This window comes from Bos javanicus, chromosome 28 (assembly GCF_032452875.1).
Source record: "Bos javanicus breed banteng chromosome 28, ARS-OSU_banteng_1.0, whole genome shotgun sequence".
NCBI classification, from domain to species: domain Eukaryota; kingdom Metazoa; phylum Chordata; class Mammalia; order Artiodactyla; family Bovidae; genus Bos; species Bos javanicus.
In genome coordinates, this window is record NC_083895.1 from 9926629 (window position 1) to 9938944 (window position 12316).

Consider the following 12316-nt stretch of genomic DNA (forward strand, 5'->3'; position numbering starts at 1 on the left):
AATATTTAAAAGCACTTGTTTCTCTGTGCAGCAAAGAAAACAGTCAACAAAGTGAAAAGGCAATATACAAAATGGGAGAAAACGCTTATAAACCATATATGAGATAAGGGATTAGTATGTAGAATATATAAATGACTCCAACAACTCATTAACAGAAAATCAAATAACTCAATAAAAAAATAATCAAATGACCTGAATGGACATCTTTCCAAAGAACATATACAAAGGGTCAATAAGTATATGAAAAGATGCTCTTCATCAACCAATCATCAGGGAAATGCAAATCAAAACTACAAGTTATTATTACTACCTCATATTCTACAGAATAGACACTATCAAAAAATAACAATTGTTGGTAAGCAGGTAAAGAAATTAGGAGGAGGAAAAGGCAACCCACTCTAGTGTTCTTGCCTGGAGAATCCCAGGGACGGCGGGGCCTGGTGGGCTGCCGTCTATAGCGTCGCACAGAGTCAGACACGACTGAAGCAACTTAACAGCAGCAGCAGCAGCAGGTAAAGAAATTGGATCCTTTGCACATTGCTGGTAGGACTGTAAAATGGTGCCTCTCTTACAGAAAATAGTATGGTATAGTAATTCTGTTTTTTAAAAATTAGAATTACTATATGACTCAGCAATCCTACTTTTGCATATGTGTCTAAAATAACTGAAAATAGGATCTCAGAGAGATCTCTGCACATTTATGTTCACGGCAGCATAATTCACAATAGCCAAAATGTGGAAGCAACCTAAGTGTCCATGACAGATGAACAGATAAAGAAAATGTGGAAAACACATACAATGGAATAGTGTAAGAAAGAAAACAGTCTTGTCATATGTTATAACACAGATTATCCTTGAGGACACAATGCTAAGTCAAATAAGCCAATCACAAAAAGGCAAACTCTGAATGATTCCACTTGTATTAAATATCTAATACAATCAAACCAAAGAAACAGAATGTAGAATGGTGGCTGCCAGGGACTCGGGGGAAGGGAAATGGGGAGCTGTTGTCCACTGGGTAGTCAAACCAAATGAAAAAGTTCTAGAGATCTGCCATATGACAAAGTGTATATGGTTAGTACTGTACATGTAAAAATTGCTAAGAGGGTAAATTCATAACAAACGCTTTTTAGCCACATAAAGTACATGCCTCTGCTTTATTCCATATCTTCCAGTCTAGCAATAGTTCCTCTAACAGTTTAACATCCTGGATTATAGCATTAGACTCTACATCCAACTTAAGTTCTCCATTCTCATTGATATGAATGATATCTTCACCACAGCAACCTTCAAGAAGGATCTACAGAAAAACAGCATTAATACAAGATGCATCAATAATCAATCCAAAAATTCAACAGAAATATTAAGCTTTCAATCTTAGCAGTCATAACATTAAATTCAAAAGAAAACTACTGAATAACTCAGCAATTCACAAGGTATCTTTACCTTGTTTTGTAAAACAATTGAAGTAATAAGAAAACCCCCAAATTTCAAATATTTATAAATGACTATTAAGTTTCAAATATGGAGTAAAATAAACTATACCCTATATTTAAAATTCAATGAATCTGTTGAATTTTAAACTTTTTCTAAGAAGTATTCATGCCACAAGTGTATGGATCTTGCTCACTTTAAGAGTTGGAGTCTGGGGGCATGGGAACAGGCATTGGTCTTTTGCCTTAATACTAGAACCCTCGGGAAGAAATACTTTCACAACGTTACCAAGTGCTTTTAATTGGAAAGGTATTTAAAAATGTGATTACAGCTGAATCACAGTAAAAAGCTAATACGGCTTTAAGATAATAACTCTACAGCAGCACTGCCTCCTGAGAACGGCACAGCACTAGGTGTCTGGAGAACTGGGTTCGCCCCCATACCTGTGGGGTCTGAAGCAAGCAGCAGTCTATATGAGTCACTATCACCAGTCTACAGAAGGAGGGGCCAGCCCAGGAGGTATCACTGGCTTATCAAGATCTAAAAATCTTAATTTTTTCTTATATTCTTCTAAAATGTTTTAAAGGAAATGAAAATGTAATTATTTAAATGACGAAAAACCCAGAAGAGCCTTCGTTTGATTAAACACATACTATCAAGTTTCCTTAATTTTCTTCAGAAATAACTGAAACACGAAACTCTATTACCAGGAGACTTAATGAAGAGGTAAGTATCACTGCATACGAAACCCTTAGAATAAGTTTTATGAGAACGTACCTTCAAAATGTGAAAGCCAACAATGCATTTTTGTTTGATCAACACCTGATGAATCATGGAAAGTCCATTACAGTTTTCTAACTCATGTATTCTCTGTTGGTTGTATTTAATTAATGAGAGTATAACTCTCAATGCTAACGCTTGAGTTTCTTCACAGCTACTGAGTTCCACAACCTAAAAAAAAAAAGTAGATAAATTTTTTCTAATTTTTTGAGATTAAAAATTTAACATGTGGGGTTATCTTCCATTATGTAATACCAACCTATCAGTTTTATTTGAAAGTTTATTTTTTATTGCTGACACTGTTTGTAATTACTTAAGAATTGTAAACAAATAAAACCAATAAGTTCCATGCTCTTATGTCTCAAATATGCTATAAATTAACTATAATAACATTGATATTTAGAAGTCAGTAGCATTTTATTGGTGATCTGAAGTGTCAGCAAAATGCCTCATATTTTTGATGCTTAGTCAACAAACAGGCTCTATGTTCTATGCTGTGGAAGATGAAATAGACTGCTCAGACTGTAAACAGGCAGACTACCTACCTCCAGTGGGGCCTGCTGATAGGTCAAAACATAAGACGTAAGAATAAAAACTAAGGATTGTGACTTGTACTTCAATTCCCCCAATGCTTTCTGGCAACTACTATATGTAAGAAACAAACATCCTATTATGATTTGAAAAGGCAAAGAAGAGTGAGACAATATGAATGCATGAGAGCACAAAAACTACTTCTGACTCCACCCTGCTCAGGATGTGAAGCCTATGTGAAGAAGATCACTGGGAGAGAGAGCAAAACCACAGGAAGCAGGGATAAACAGGTGTCTAAGGGTGGGACGCAGTCAGGAGAGAGATGAAGATTGGATTCACAGTACGTCTAGGAGGCTGCAGGCTGCCTATCTGGCTGCAACCTGGATGGAGGAGATTAAGCTCAAGAGGTAGGCTATACCTGTAAGGGTTTTAAGGAAACTGAATTTTACTTTTGTAGGGGAGGAATGATACTGAACAGAGTTTCTGTATGTAAAAACATAGTTTAAAATTCTTTTTGGCAAGATCCTATATGTATGTGAGATAAAAAATTAATCATTTTTCTTGGGATCATCACTGTGTAAGAGTAATCAAAATAAAATGATGCCCCAACCTCTAATGCTGAAGAAGCTGAAGTTCAAAGGTTCTATGAAGACCTACAAGACCTTCTAGAACAAACACTAAAACAAGACATCATTTTCATCATAGGGGACTGGAATGCAAAAGTAGGAAGTCAAGAGATACCCAGAGTAATGGGCAAGTTCGGTTTTGGAGTACAGCACAAAGGCAGCAGAAAGGCTAACAGAGTTTCAACAAGAGAATGCACCAGTCTTAGCAAAACACCCTCTTCGAACAACACAAGAGACGACTCTCAGTTCAGTTCAGTTCAGTCGCTCAGTCGTGTCTGACTCTTTGCGATCCCATGAATTGCAGCACGCCAGGCCTCCCTGACATGAACATCACCACATGGTCAATACCAAAATTGGATTGATTATATTCTTTGCAGTCAAAGATGGAGAAGCTCTATACAGTGAGCAAAATCAAGACCAGGAGCTGACTGTGGCTCAGATCATGAACTCCCTATTGCAAAACTCAGACCTAAATGAAAAAAGTAGGGAAAACCAGTAGATTATTCAGGTATGACCTAAATCAAATCCCTTCTGATTATACAGTGGAAGTGCCAAATAGATTTAAGGGAGTAGATCTGATGATAGACAGAGTGTCTGATGAACTATGGATGGAGGTTCGTAACATTGTACAGGGGGTGGTGAACAAAACCATCCCCAAGAAAAAGAAATGCAAAAAGGCAAAATGGTTGTCTGAGAAGGCCTTACAAATAGCTGAGAAAAGAAGAGAAGTGAAAGGCAAAAGAGAAAAGGAAAGACATATCCATCTGAATGTAGAGTTCCAAAGAAAAGCAAGGAGAGATAAGAAAGCCTTCCTAAGTGATCAATGCAAAGAAATATAGAAAAGCAACAGAACGAGAAAGACTAGAGATCTATTCAAGAAAATTAGATATACCAAGGGAACATTTCATGCAAAGATGGGCTCAATAAAAGACAGAAATGGTATGGACCTAGCAGAAGCAGAAGATATTAAGAAAAGGTGTCAAAAAAACACAGAAGAACTATACAAAAAAGATCTTAATGACTCAGATAACCACGATGGTGTGATCACTCATCTAGAGCCAGACATCCTGGAGTGTGAAGTCAAGTGGGTCTTAGGAAGCATCACTATGAACAAAGCTAGTGGAGGTGATGGAATTCCAGCTGTGTTATTTCAAATTCTAAAAGATGATGCTGTGAAAGTGTTGCACTCAATATGCCAGCAAATTTGGAAAACTTAGCAGTGGCCACAGGACTGGAAAAAGTCAGTTTTCATTTCAATCCCAAAGAAAGGCAATGCCAAAGAACATTCAAACTACCACACAATTGCACTCATCTCAAACACTAGCAAAGTAATGTTCAAAATTCTCCAAGCTAAGCTTCAACAGTACGTGAACCAAGAATTTCCAGATGTTCAAGCTGGATTTAGAGAAGGCAGAGAAACTAGAGATCAAATAGCCAACATCCGCTGGATCACAGAAAAGGCAAGAAAATTCCATAAAAATATCCACTTCTGTTTTATTGACTACACTAAAGCCTTTCTGAGGATCACAAAAAACTGAAAAATTCTTCAAGAGATGACCACTTTACCTGCTTCCTGAGAAATCTGTGTGCAGATCAAGGAGCAACAGTTAGAAACTGACATGGAACAATGTTCCATTTCTCAGGAAGCAGGTAAAGTGGTTCAAAACTGGCAAAGGCATATGTCAAGGCTGTAAATTGTCACTCTGCTTATTTAACTTTAATATTTATTTTATATGCAGAGTACATCATGTGAAATGCCAGGCTGGATGAAGCACACGCTGGAATCAAGATTGTCAGGAGAAATAGAAATAACCTCAGATATGCAGATGACACCACTTTTATGGCAGAGAGCAAAGAGGAACTAAAGAAGCCTCTTGATGAAAGTGATAGCGGAGAATGAAAAAGTTGGCTTAAAACTCAACATTCAAAAGATGAAGATCATGGTATCTGGTTCCATCACTTCATGGCAAATAGATGGGGAAACAATGGAAACAGTGACAGACTTAATTTTCTTGGGCTCCAAAATCACTGCAGATGGTGACTGCAGCCATGAAATTAAGGCGCTTGCTCCTTGGAAGAAAAGTTATGATCAATCTAGATAGCATATTAAAAAGCAGACATTACTTTGCCAATAAAGGTCCATCTATTCAAAGCTATGGTTTTTCCGGTCGTCATGTATGGATGTGAGTTCGACCATAAAGAAAGCTGAGCACCAAAGAATTGATGCTTTTGTACTGTGGTACTGGAGAAGACTCTTGAGAGTCCCTTGGACTGCAAGGAGATCCAACCAGTCAATCCTAAAGGAAATCAGTCCTGAATATTCACTGGAAGGACTGATGCTGAAGCTCCAATACTTTGGCCACCTGATGCAAAGAACTGACTCATTGGAAAAGACTCTGATGCTGGGATAGATTGAAGGCAGGAGGAGAAGGGGACAATAGAGGATGAGATGGCTGGATGGCATCACTGACTTGATGGACATGAATTTGAGCAAACTCTGGGAGTTGGTGATGGACAGGGAAGTTTGGTGTGCTGCAGTCCATGAGGTTGCAGAGTCAGACACAACTGAGCAACTGAACCGAACCGACTAAACTTGATGAAAAAGGAAAAACCAAGTATACACATTTTGAAATTATACAAAGCTATAAAAGTAGATCACAAAATGTTGACGAGAAGTTAAATGAAAAGTTTTTATTTTAAAACACTAGTTTAATATCTATTCAACTAGATACTACATGCAAAAAAGCTATTAAAAATGGAAAAAGAAAAAGAAAGAAAGCTTAGAGTATGGCAGGTCAAATGCTAATCAAGTATTTATTTTATAAGCACAGTAACAATAACAACTAACATTGATATGTCTCTTATTACAAAAGTAATCAAAGGTGCCCCCACTAAAGAAAAAAAAGAAAGGGAGACATATGACAATGGTGCAGAAGTTACACTTAAGCATAAAATTTGGAAGTGAAAAAGATCAGGGTTGCTTTAATTAAACAAGGATTTGGACCACAAGGAAGTAGAAATGATTCGTACTGAAGCGAGACCATTTGTACCCTCTATTTGGATTTCAGCAGTCCTTGAAACATTCATGTACACCACTGTCTACTCCACCTCAGGAAAGAGATTGTTCCAGTCCACAGATGGCTAAACACAACAGATAAATAAACTTAATTCTCTAAAACAGTATCCATGGTGTGAGTCAAACTTTTTGACTTTCTCCTTCTCTTTCAAAAAATTTCAATCCCAAATGAGTTATTTTTGTACTTATTTGTTGACCTTTATTTTTCTCCAAGCATATGGAAGTTTCAAGGGAAAAACAAGTTTCACAAATCTTAAGAAATACATTTCTTCTCTATTTTTATTATAGCATTTTTTTTCTCATTGGCAATATTAAATCTTATACACTTAATAGTTAATGGTTCTAATTACATTTCTAGATAACAGAAGACTCTGACATCTTCATAAATTATTTAATTAATTTATTTATTTGGCTGGACCACGTGGCATGCAGGATTCTTAGTTCCCTGACCAGGGATCGAACCTGTGCCCTTGGCATTGGGAGTGGAAAATCAACCACAAGAACACCAAGGAAGTCCCAAATCTTCATAAATTAAAAAGAAATTTTAACAAAAAAATTATTGTGGTAGAAACTTTGATGACATTCTAAACAATGTGTGCTTTTTTAATCTTGAAAGTTTAATATAGTTGATACATAGCTTTACTGTTAATCAAAAAAGAATCCTAAAAGTTATCAATAATAAAGAAGTAGTTTCTCTTTAAATAAATTTACAATCAGTGATTCTTACCCTAGCAAAGAGAAAGACAAATATACCAGTTCCACCAATCTCATGCAGAATGCCTTGAAGGGTTTTACATTCAGTGGGCTGGAGATTCTTTAGATGATGAGGTTCTAATAAGATATTGTGAACTTCTTTTGAGCTGAAGGGTCTTTGAGAGAGTTGGGTTTTCATTTGACCTTTAAGTCTAATAACTGGCTCATAGATGGTGTACTGAGCAGGACAGTAAGTTGTATATACAACTGAAAGACTTTCCTGAAACACAAATATTTTCCTTCAATAACTAAACAGTTTAAAAAGTACATTATCAACTAGCAAATGGATTATTTCAAAGTGAAAAGACAAGCAAAAAATCTTTTTCTTTGTTTTAAAAAAGACAGTCACTGCACAAAACAAAGATAGACATGAGAAGCAAGACAGCTCTCCACAAAGAAAAAGACCCATTTCATTTAGGAGTGGTCAATACATGTAAACCATATGAAGGCTGAGAAAAATTCCAGCTTTGATCTTTTGAGAATAAACATGAAATTACACCTATCACCAGTAACAAATCCCTACCGTACTCATGTTCTATGAACTGTTCTATGCATTTATAAATAGTAACCAATCGTTACAACCCTATGAGATGGGACTCTGGGTCAATGTATTCAAATGTATTTTGGTATTGAATTTGCTCATGGGCTGCCTACTCATTTTAAATATGACTCTATAAACTAGAGCATTCTTTCCACTAGAATAAAACTCCAAACTATCAGCATACCTAACAAAGTGAGTATTTATCCCAACCAAAGGGTAGTTTTGATTAGGTTCTAGCTCTCTGTCAAATATTCTATCAATTACTTTAAAAATTATGGTAAACTTTAAAAACAAAATGAACTCTGAGGTGCTCTCAATGGAGGCCGCTACAGAAGATCACGCTTGTGGAAAATGGTGTAGCAGCTGGGGGCTCTGGGCTTCCATCATTTTCAGCCCACCGTGATGCAAGTATAGTTTCATCAGACATCATCTAGTACCTTTGCAGACCAACCAAACTGATGACACAGTCTACTGTACATGATTATGCTGGGTAAAACAAAATCATAAATCTACAGTAGTTTTCATTAAAAATCTGGTAAAATGCCGATTATCTGAAACAAGTCCCATCTGATACCAACACCTTGCTAGGAGGGCACCATGTCTGTCTGACCTCTTACTGATGTCTCATAACCCCAAAATAGCAAGCTAAAAAAGTCAGGCTTAAAAAAATATGCTTTCAAAAAAGATTTTTCACATAAAACCTGTATAATTTTTACTTGTGATAATTTCTGTTGAATTTTATGAATTATAACCTCCATTCTTTTCAGGCAAAATAAAAGGTTAAGAATACATATTTTTTTGTGAAAAAGGGATTAACCAAAAACTAGAGAGCTAAAATTATCTGAACAAACATCCATTGTACGAGCTCCTTGGTCTTCCTAAAGCAGAGATACTCAGTATGTGGGCCCCAACCAGCAGCAGCAGCATCACCTGGGAAGTTGTCAAAAATGCAAATTCTTGGGCCACACTTCAGATCTACTGAAGCAATCTATGTTTTGGCAAGTCCTCTGGGTGATTCTGGTTGGATACTACCCATGCGTTATAGAATATTTACAATCTCTGGCCCCCATTCAATAACAGTGGACAGCCAAAATGCCCTTAACCTCCATTTCTGAATATTCCTTACGGAGAAAAAGATTGTGGGTCTAATACCAGATCTTTAGTTAAATTCTATATCTATTTTACCACAGATACTTAATACCACTCAAGACTTACATGTTTTAGACTATGAAGAATCAGTTTCCTAGTTGCTATAATGAAAAGTATCTATCACAATACTCCTAAACTGTGTATAACAATATATTAGAATAATATATAAAATGCAATCAAAAGTCTCATATAAGCAGAATCAGCAATAATTTGAAAGCAAAATTCCTAGCTGCTGTTGTATTAAAGAATAAATATTCTAAAATCTGAATATGTATAATTAAAATTAATATAAATAAAAATTAGCACTTATTTATAAGTATGGAAAGGAAATATAATAAGCAATTTTTAAGGCTAACATGTATTATATGTTATATCATAAATGTTTTTCTCGAATGATTAACAACAGGTATAACCTAAACTAATACTTAGTATAGAAATATAGTTCCAAGGAAAAGCAGATGAAAATTTGAAACCTGAAAACAAATTTTGAGGAAGTCAAAGTATTTTAATTAAAAAGAAAAACATTTGTAGGTAAATAAAATGTTGAGAAACAGAAAAACTCTAAAAATCAAATCACAGCTAATTCACATTCAATAAACATACATAACAGTTTCTAAAAAGTTAAAACCTATAAAATGAAAACTTACAATTAAAAGACCAATGTCCACATCTTTGCTGGTCATAAAAAGTTCTCTGATTTGTTCACATTGCAAAATTTCTTTATTAATGTACTTGGAGTAGTCATTCACAGGCTTGCCATATTTACATGGCATTATGGACGTATGGTTGGGTCCACAAGCATACAGATAAAATGCCTCTTGTGAGCCAATCTTAGCCCCTGAATAGCACAAAAAAAAAAAAAAAAAAAAGTTCCTTATTTAAAATACTCCAGAATTTTTCATAAAAATAAGAAATCAGAGGGTTTTTGCTAGATTCTTTAGTTGTTCACTATATCTTTCAAAATTAATAAAGCCTCAATTTTCAAATTGGTGTAATGAGCAAGTAATCTATAGCAACTCTGGATGTAAGATGAATTAATATATATATGTATATATATAAAGTTATCTGTAAAACTCTTGGTAAAATAAAGTAATAATATTTATATTTGCTCTTTAAGCTAAAAATAGGGGATTTTTTGGTTTTGTCCTTTTTTTTTTTTTGCAAATGGAAATTTTATCTCAGTGAATTCCTTTTAAAAACAACATATGGATTGGTATCATTACTCCTTCATCCATCCATCTATTTATTCAATAAACACTGTCTAAATGCTATTATGTGGCAGGTTGAGTAATACATTTTTAAAAATCATGTATTTCTTCTTCACCTAAAATTTGCTATTTTTATATAATATACTAAAATTATAAGTAAGAGAGACAGCCAGTCTAACTTTACCTGCTATAATGCATTTTCTAGGATTATAAAGTGATTTAATATAAGCTTCTCTTTGGCAGTGGGGTGGGGGAGGATATGGGCCTTTGCATTAAATATATGTATCAATTATAAGAACCACTTAGATTATAAATATGTTAAAACAGTACATCTTGGAATCTAGGAAATACAGTACTTATTAAGTACAAGTAAAGGAACGGGGATAAATACTTTATCCAGGACAATTAACTTAGTTTAATACTTGTTAACTGAAGGAAAAACTTGAAAATGCTTTAAAGGGGAAAAACATACCATTGAAGAGGAGTAAATTTCCCAGGTCCCATTTTCCAGCCAATTGCAAAGATTCTTCTTGGGATGATAAACAATGGCCGATCATGCAAAATGTTTTATTGCTGTCAGATGACAAACTTGTTTTTCTTGGAAGCATAAAATCCAGAGTAACATCAGGCTTCCTACATTAAAAACAAAGTTAAATCAATTACTTCAGGGATTTTTATTTTTATTTATTTTTATTTTATTATTATTATTTTTACTTTACAATATTGTATTGGTGTTGCCATACATCAACATGCATCTGCCATGGGTGTACACGTGTTCCCAATCCTGAACCCCCTCCCACCTCCCTCCCCATACCATGCCTCTGGGTCATCCCAGTGCACCAGCCCCAAGTTTCTTGTATCCTGCATTGAACCTGGACTGGCGATTCATTTCTTATATGATATTATACATGTTTTAATGCCATTCTCCCAAATCATTCCCCCCTCCCTCTCCCACAGAGTCCAAAAGACTGTTCTATACATCTGTGTCTCTGTTGGTGTCTCACATGCAGGGTTGTCGTTACCATCTTTCTAAATTCCATATATATGCATTAGTATACTGTATTGGTGTTTTTCTTTCTGGCTTACTTCACTCTGTATAATAGGCTCCAGTTTCATCCACCTCATTAGAACTGATTCAAATGTATTCTTTTTAATGGCTGAGTAATACTCCATTGTGTATGTGTACCACAGCTTTCTTATCCATTCATCTGCTGATGGACATCTAGGTTGCTTCCATGTCCTGGCTATTATAAACAGTGCTGCGATGAACATTGGGGTACACATGTCTCTTTTAATTCTGGTTTCCTCAGTGTGTATGCCCAGCAGTGGGATTGCTGGATCATAAGGCAGTTCTATTTCCAGTTTTTTAAGGAATCTCCACACTGTTCTCCATAGTGGCTGTACTAGTTTGCATTCCCACCAACAGCGTAATAGGGTTCCCTTTTCTCCACACCCTCTCCAGTGTTTATTGCTTGTAAACTTTTCGATCGCAGCCATTCTGACTGGCGTGAAATGAAGCAAATGAAGCAACTGACAAACAACTAATCTCAAAAATATACAAGCAACTCCTACAGCTCAATTCCAGAAAAACAAACGACCCAATCAAAAAATGGGCCAAAGAACTAAATAGACATTTCTCCAAAGAAGACATACAGATGGCTAAGAAACACATGAAAAGATGCTCAACATCACTCATTATCAGAGAAATGCAAATCAAAACCACAATGAGGTACTTCAGGGATTTTTGAAGTGTGAATGTTTAATAACGCGAAATTCTTGAACAAGTTTCTTGGTTCAGTATTGGATAATTGGTAATGGGCGAGAGAGAAGGACTGATCCTCTTGTCTCTTGGTCCAAGGTGCTGGTGGTCCACAACCCCCCAAAGAAGAGGAAGGGGCAGAGACGCCTGGTGATCCGCACCAGGCCAAGGGAAGTATGACTGGACATTTGTTGCAAGTTTCCTTTGCCACTTGACTTCTACAAATTCACCTTCCTGGTTTAAAATACAAATCTACCACCTCTCCCTGATTTTACCAGAAAGTCTCCCATCTCAGTACACAATTCCTAAAACCTCATGCCCTCTTCAAAAACTAATCAGGAAGAGTATCACTTCTTCAGGTTTTGTTCTGACAAGGCACTGAAATGCCAATGCTTTTTTTGCATTTTCTTTGTTTTCAGCACTAAATATTGCAGAGCTTTTGATTAATCTCTTGCTTTT

At 35.7% G+C, this 12316-nt stretch overlaps 1 protein-coding gene across 17 annotated transcripts in view; it reads right to left on the reverse strand.

The window, feature by feature from the left end:
- Positions 1-12316, reverse strand: part of LYST (lysosomal trafficking regulator) — a 176359-nt gene that overhangs the window by 90839 nt on the left and 73204 nt on the right. For 15 of the 17 annotated variants that reach the window (XM_061404894.1, XM_061404887.1, XM_061404890.1 and 12 more), the window contains 5 exons: positions 10571-10731; positions 9538-9728; positions 7175-7420; positions 2212-2385; positions 1151-1300 (listed from right to left, as the gene is read on the reverse strand). In XM_061404894.1, the coding sequence (XP_061260878.1) occupies positions 1151-1300; positions 2212-2385; positions 7175-7420; positions 9538-9728; positions 10571-10731 (922 nt within the window). The remainder of the gene's footprint in view (positions 1-1150; positions 1301-2211; positions 2386-7174; positions 7421-9537; positions 9729-10570; positions 10732-12316) is intronic. The other 2 variants (XM_061404900.1, XM_061404898.1) reach the window with 2 other exon arrangements.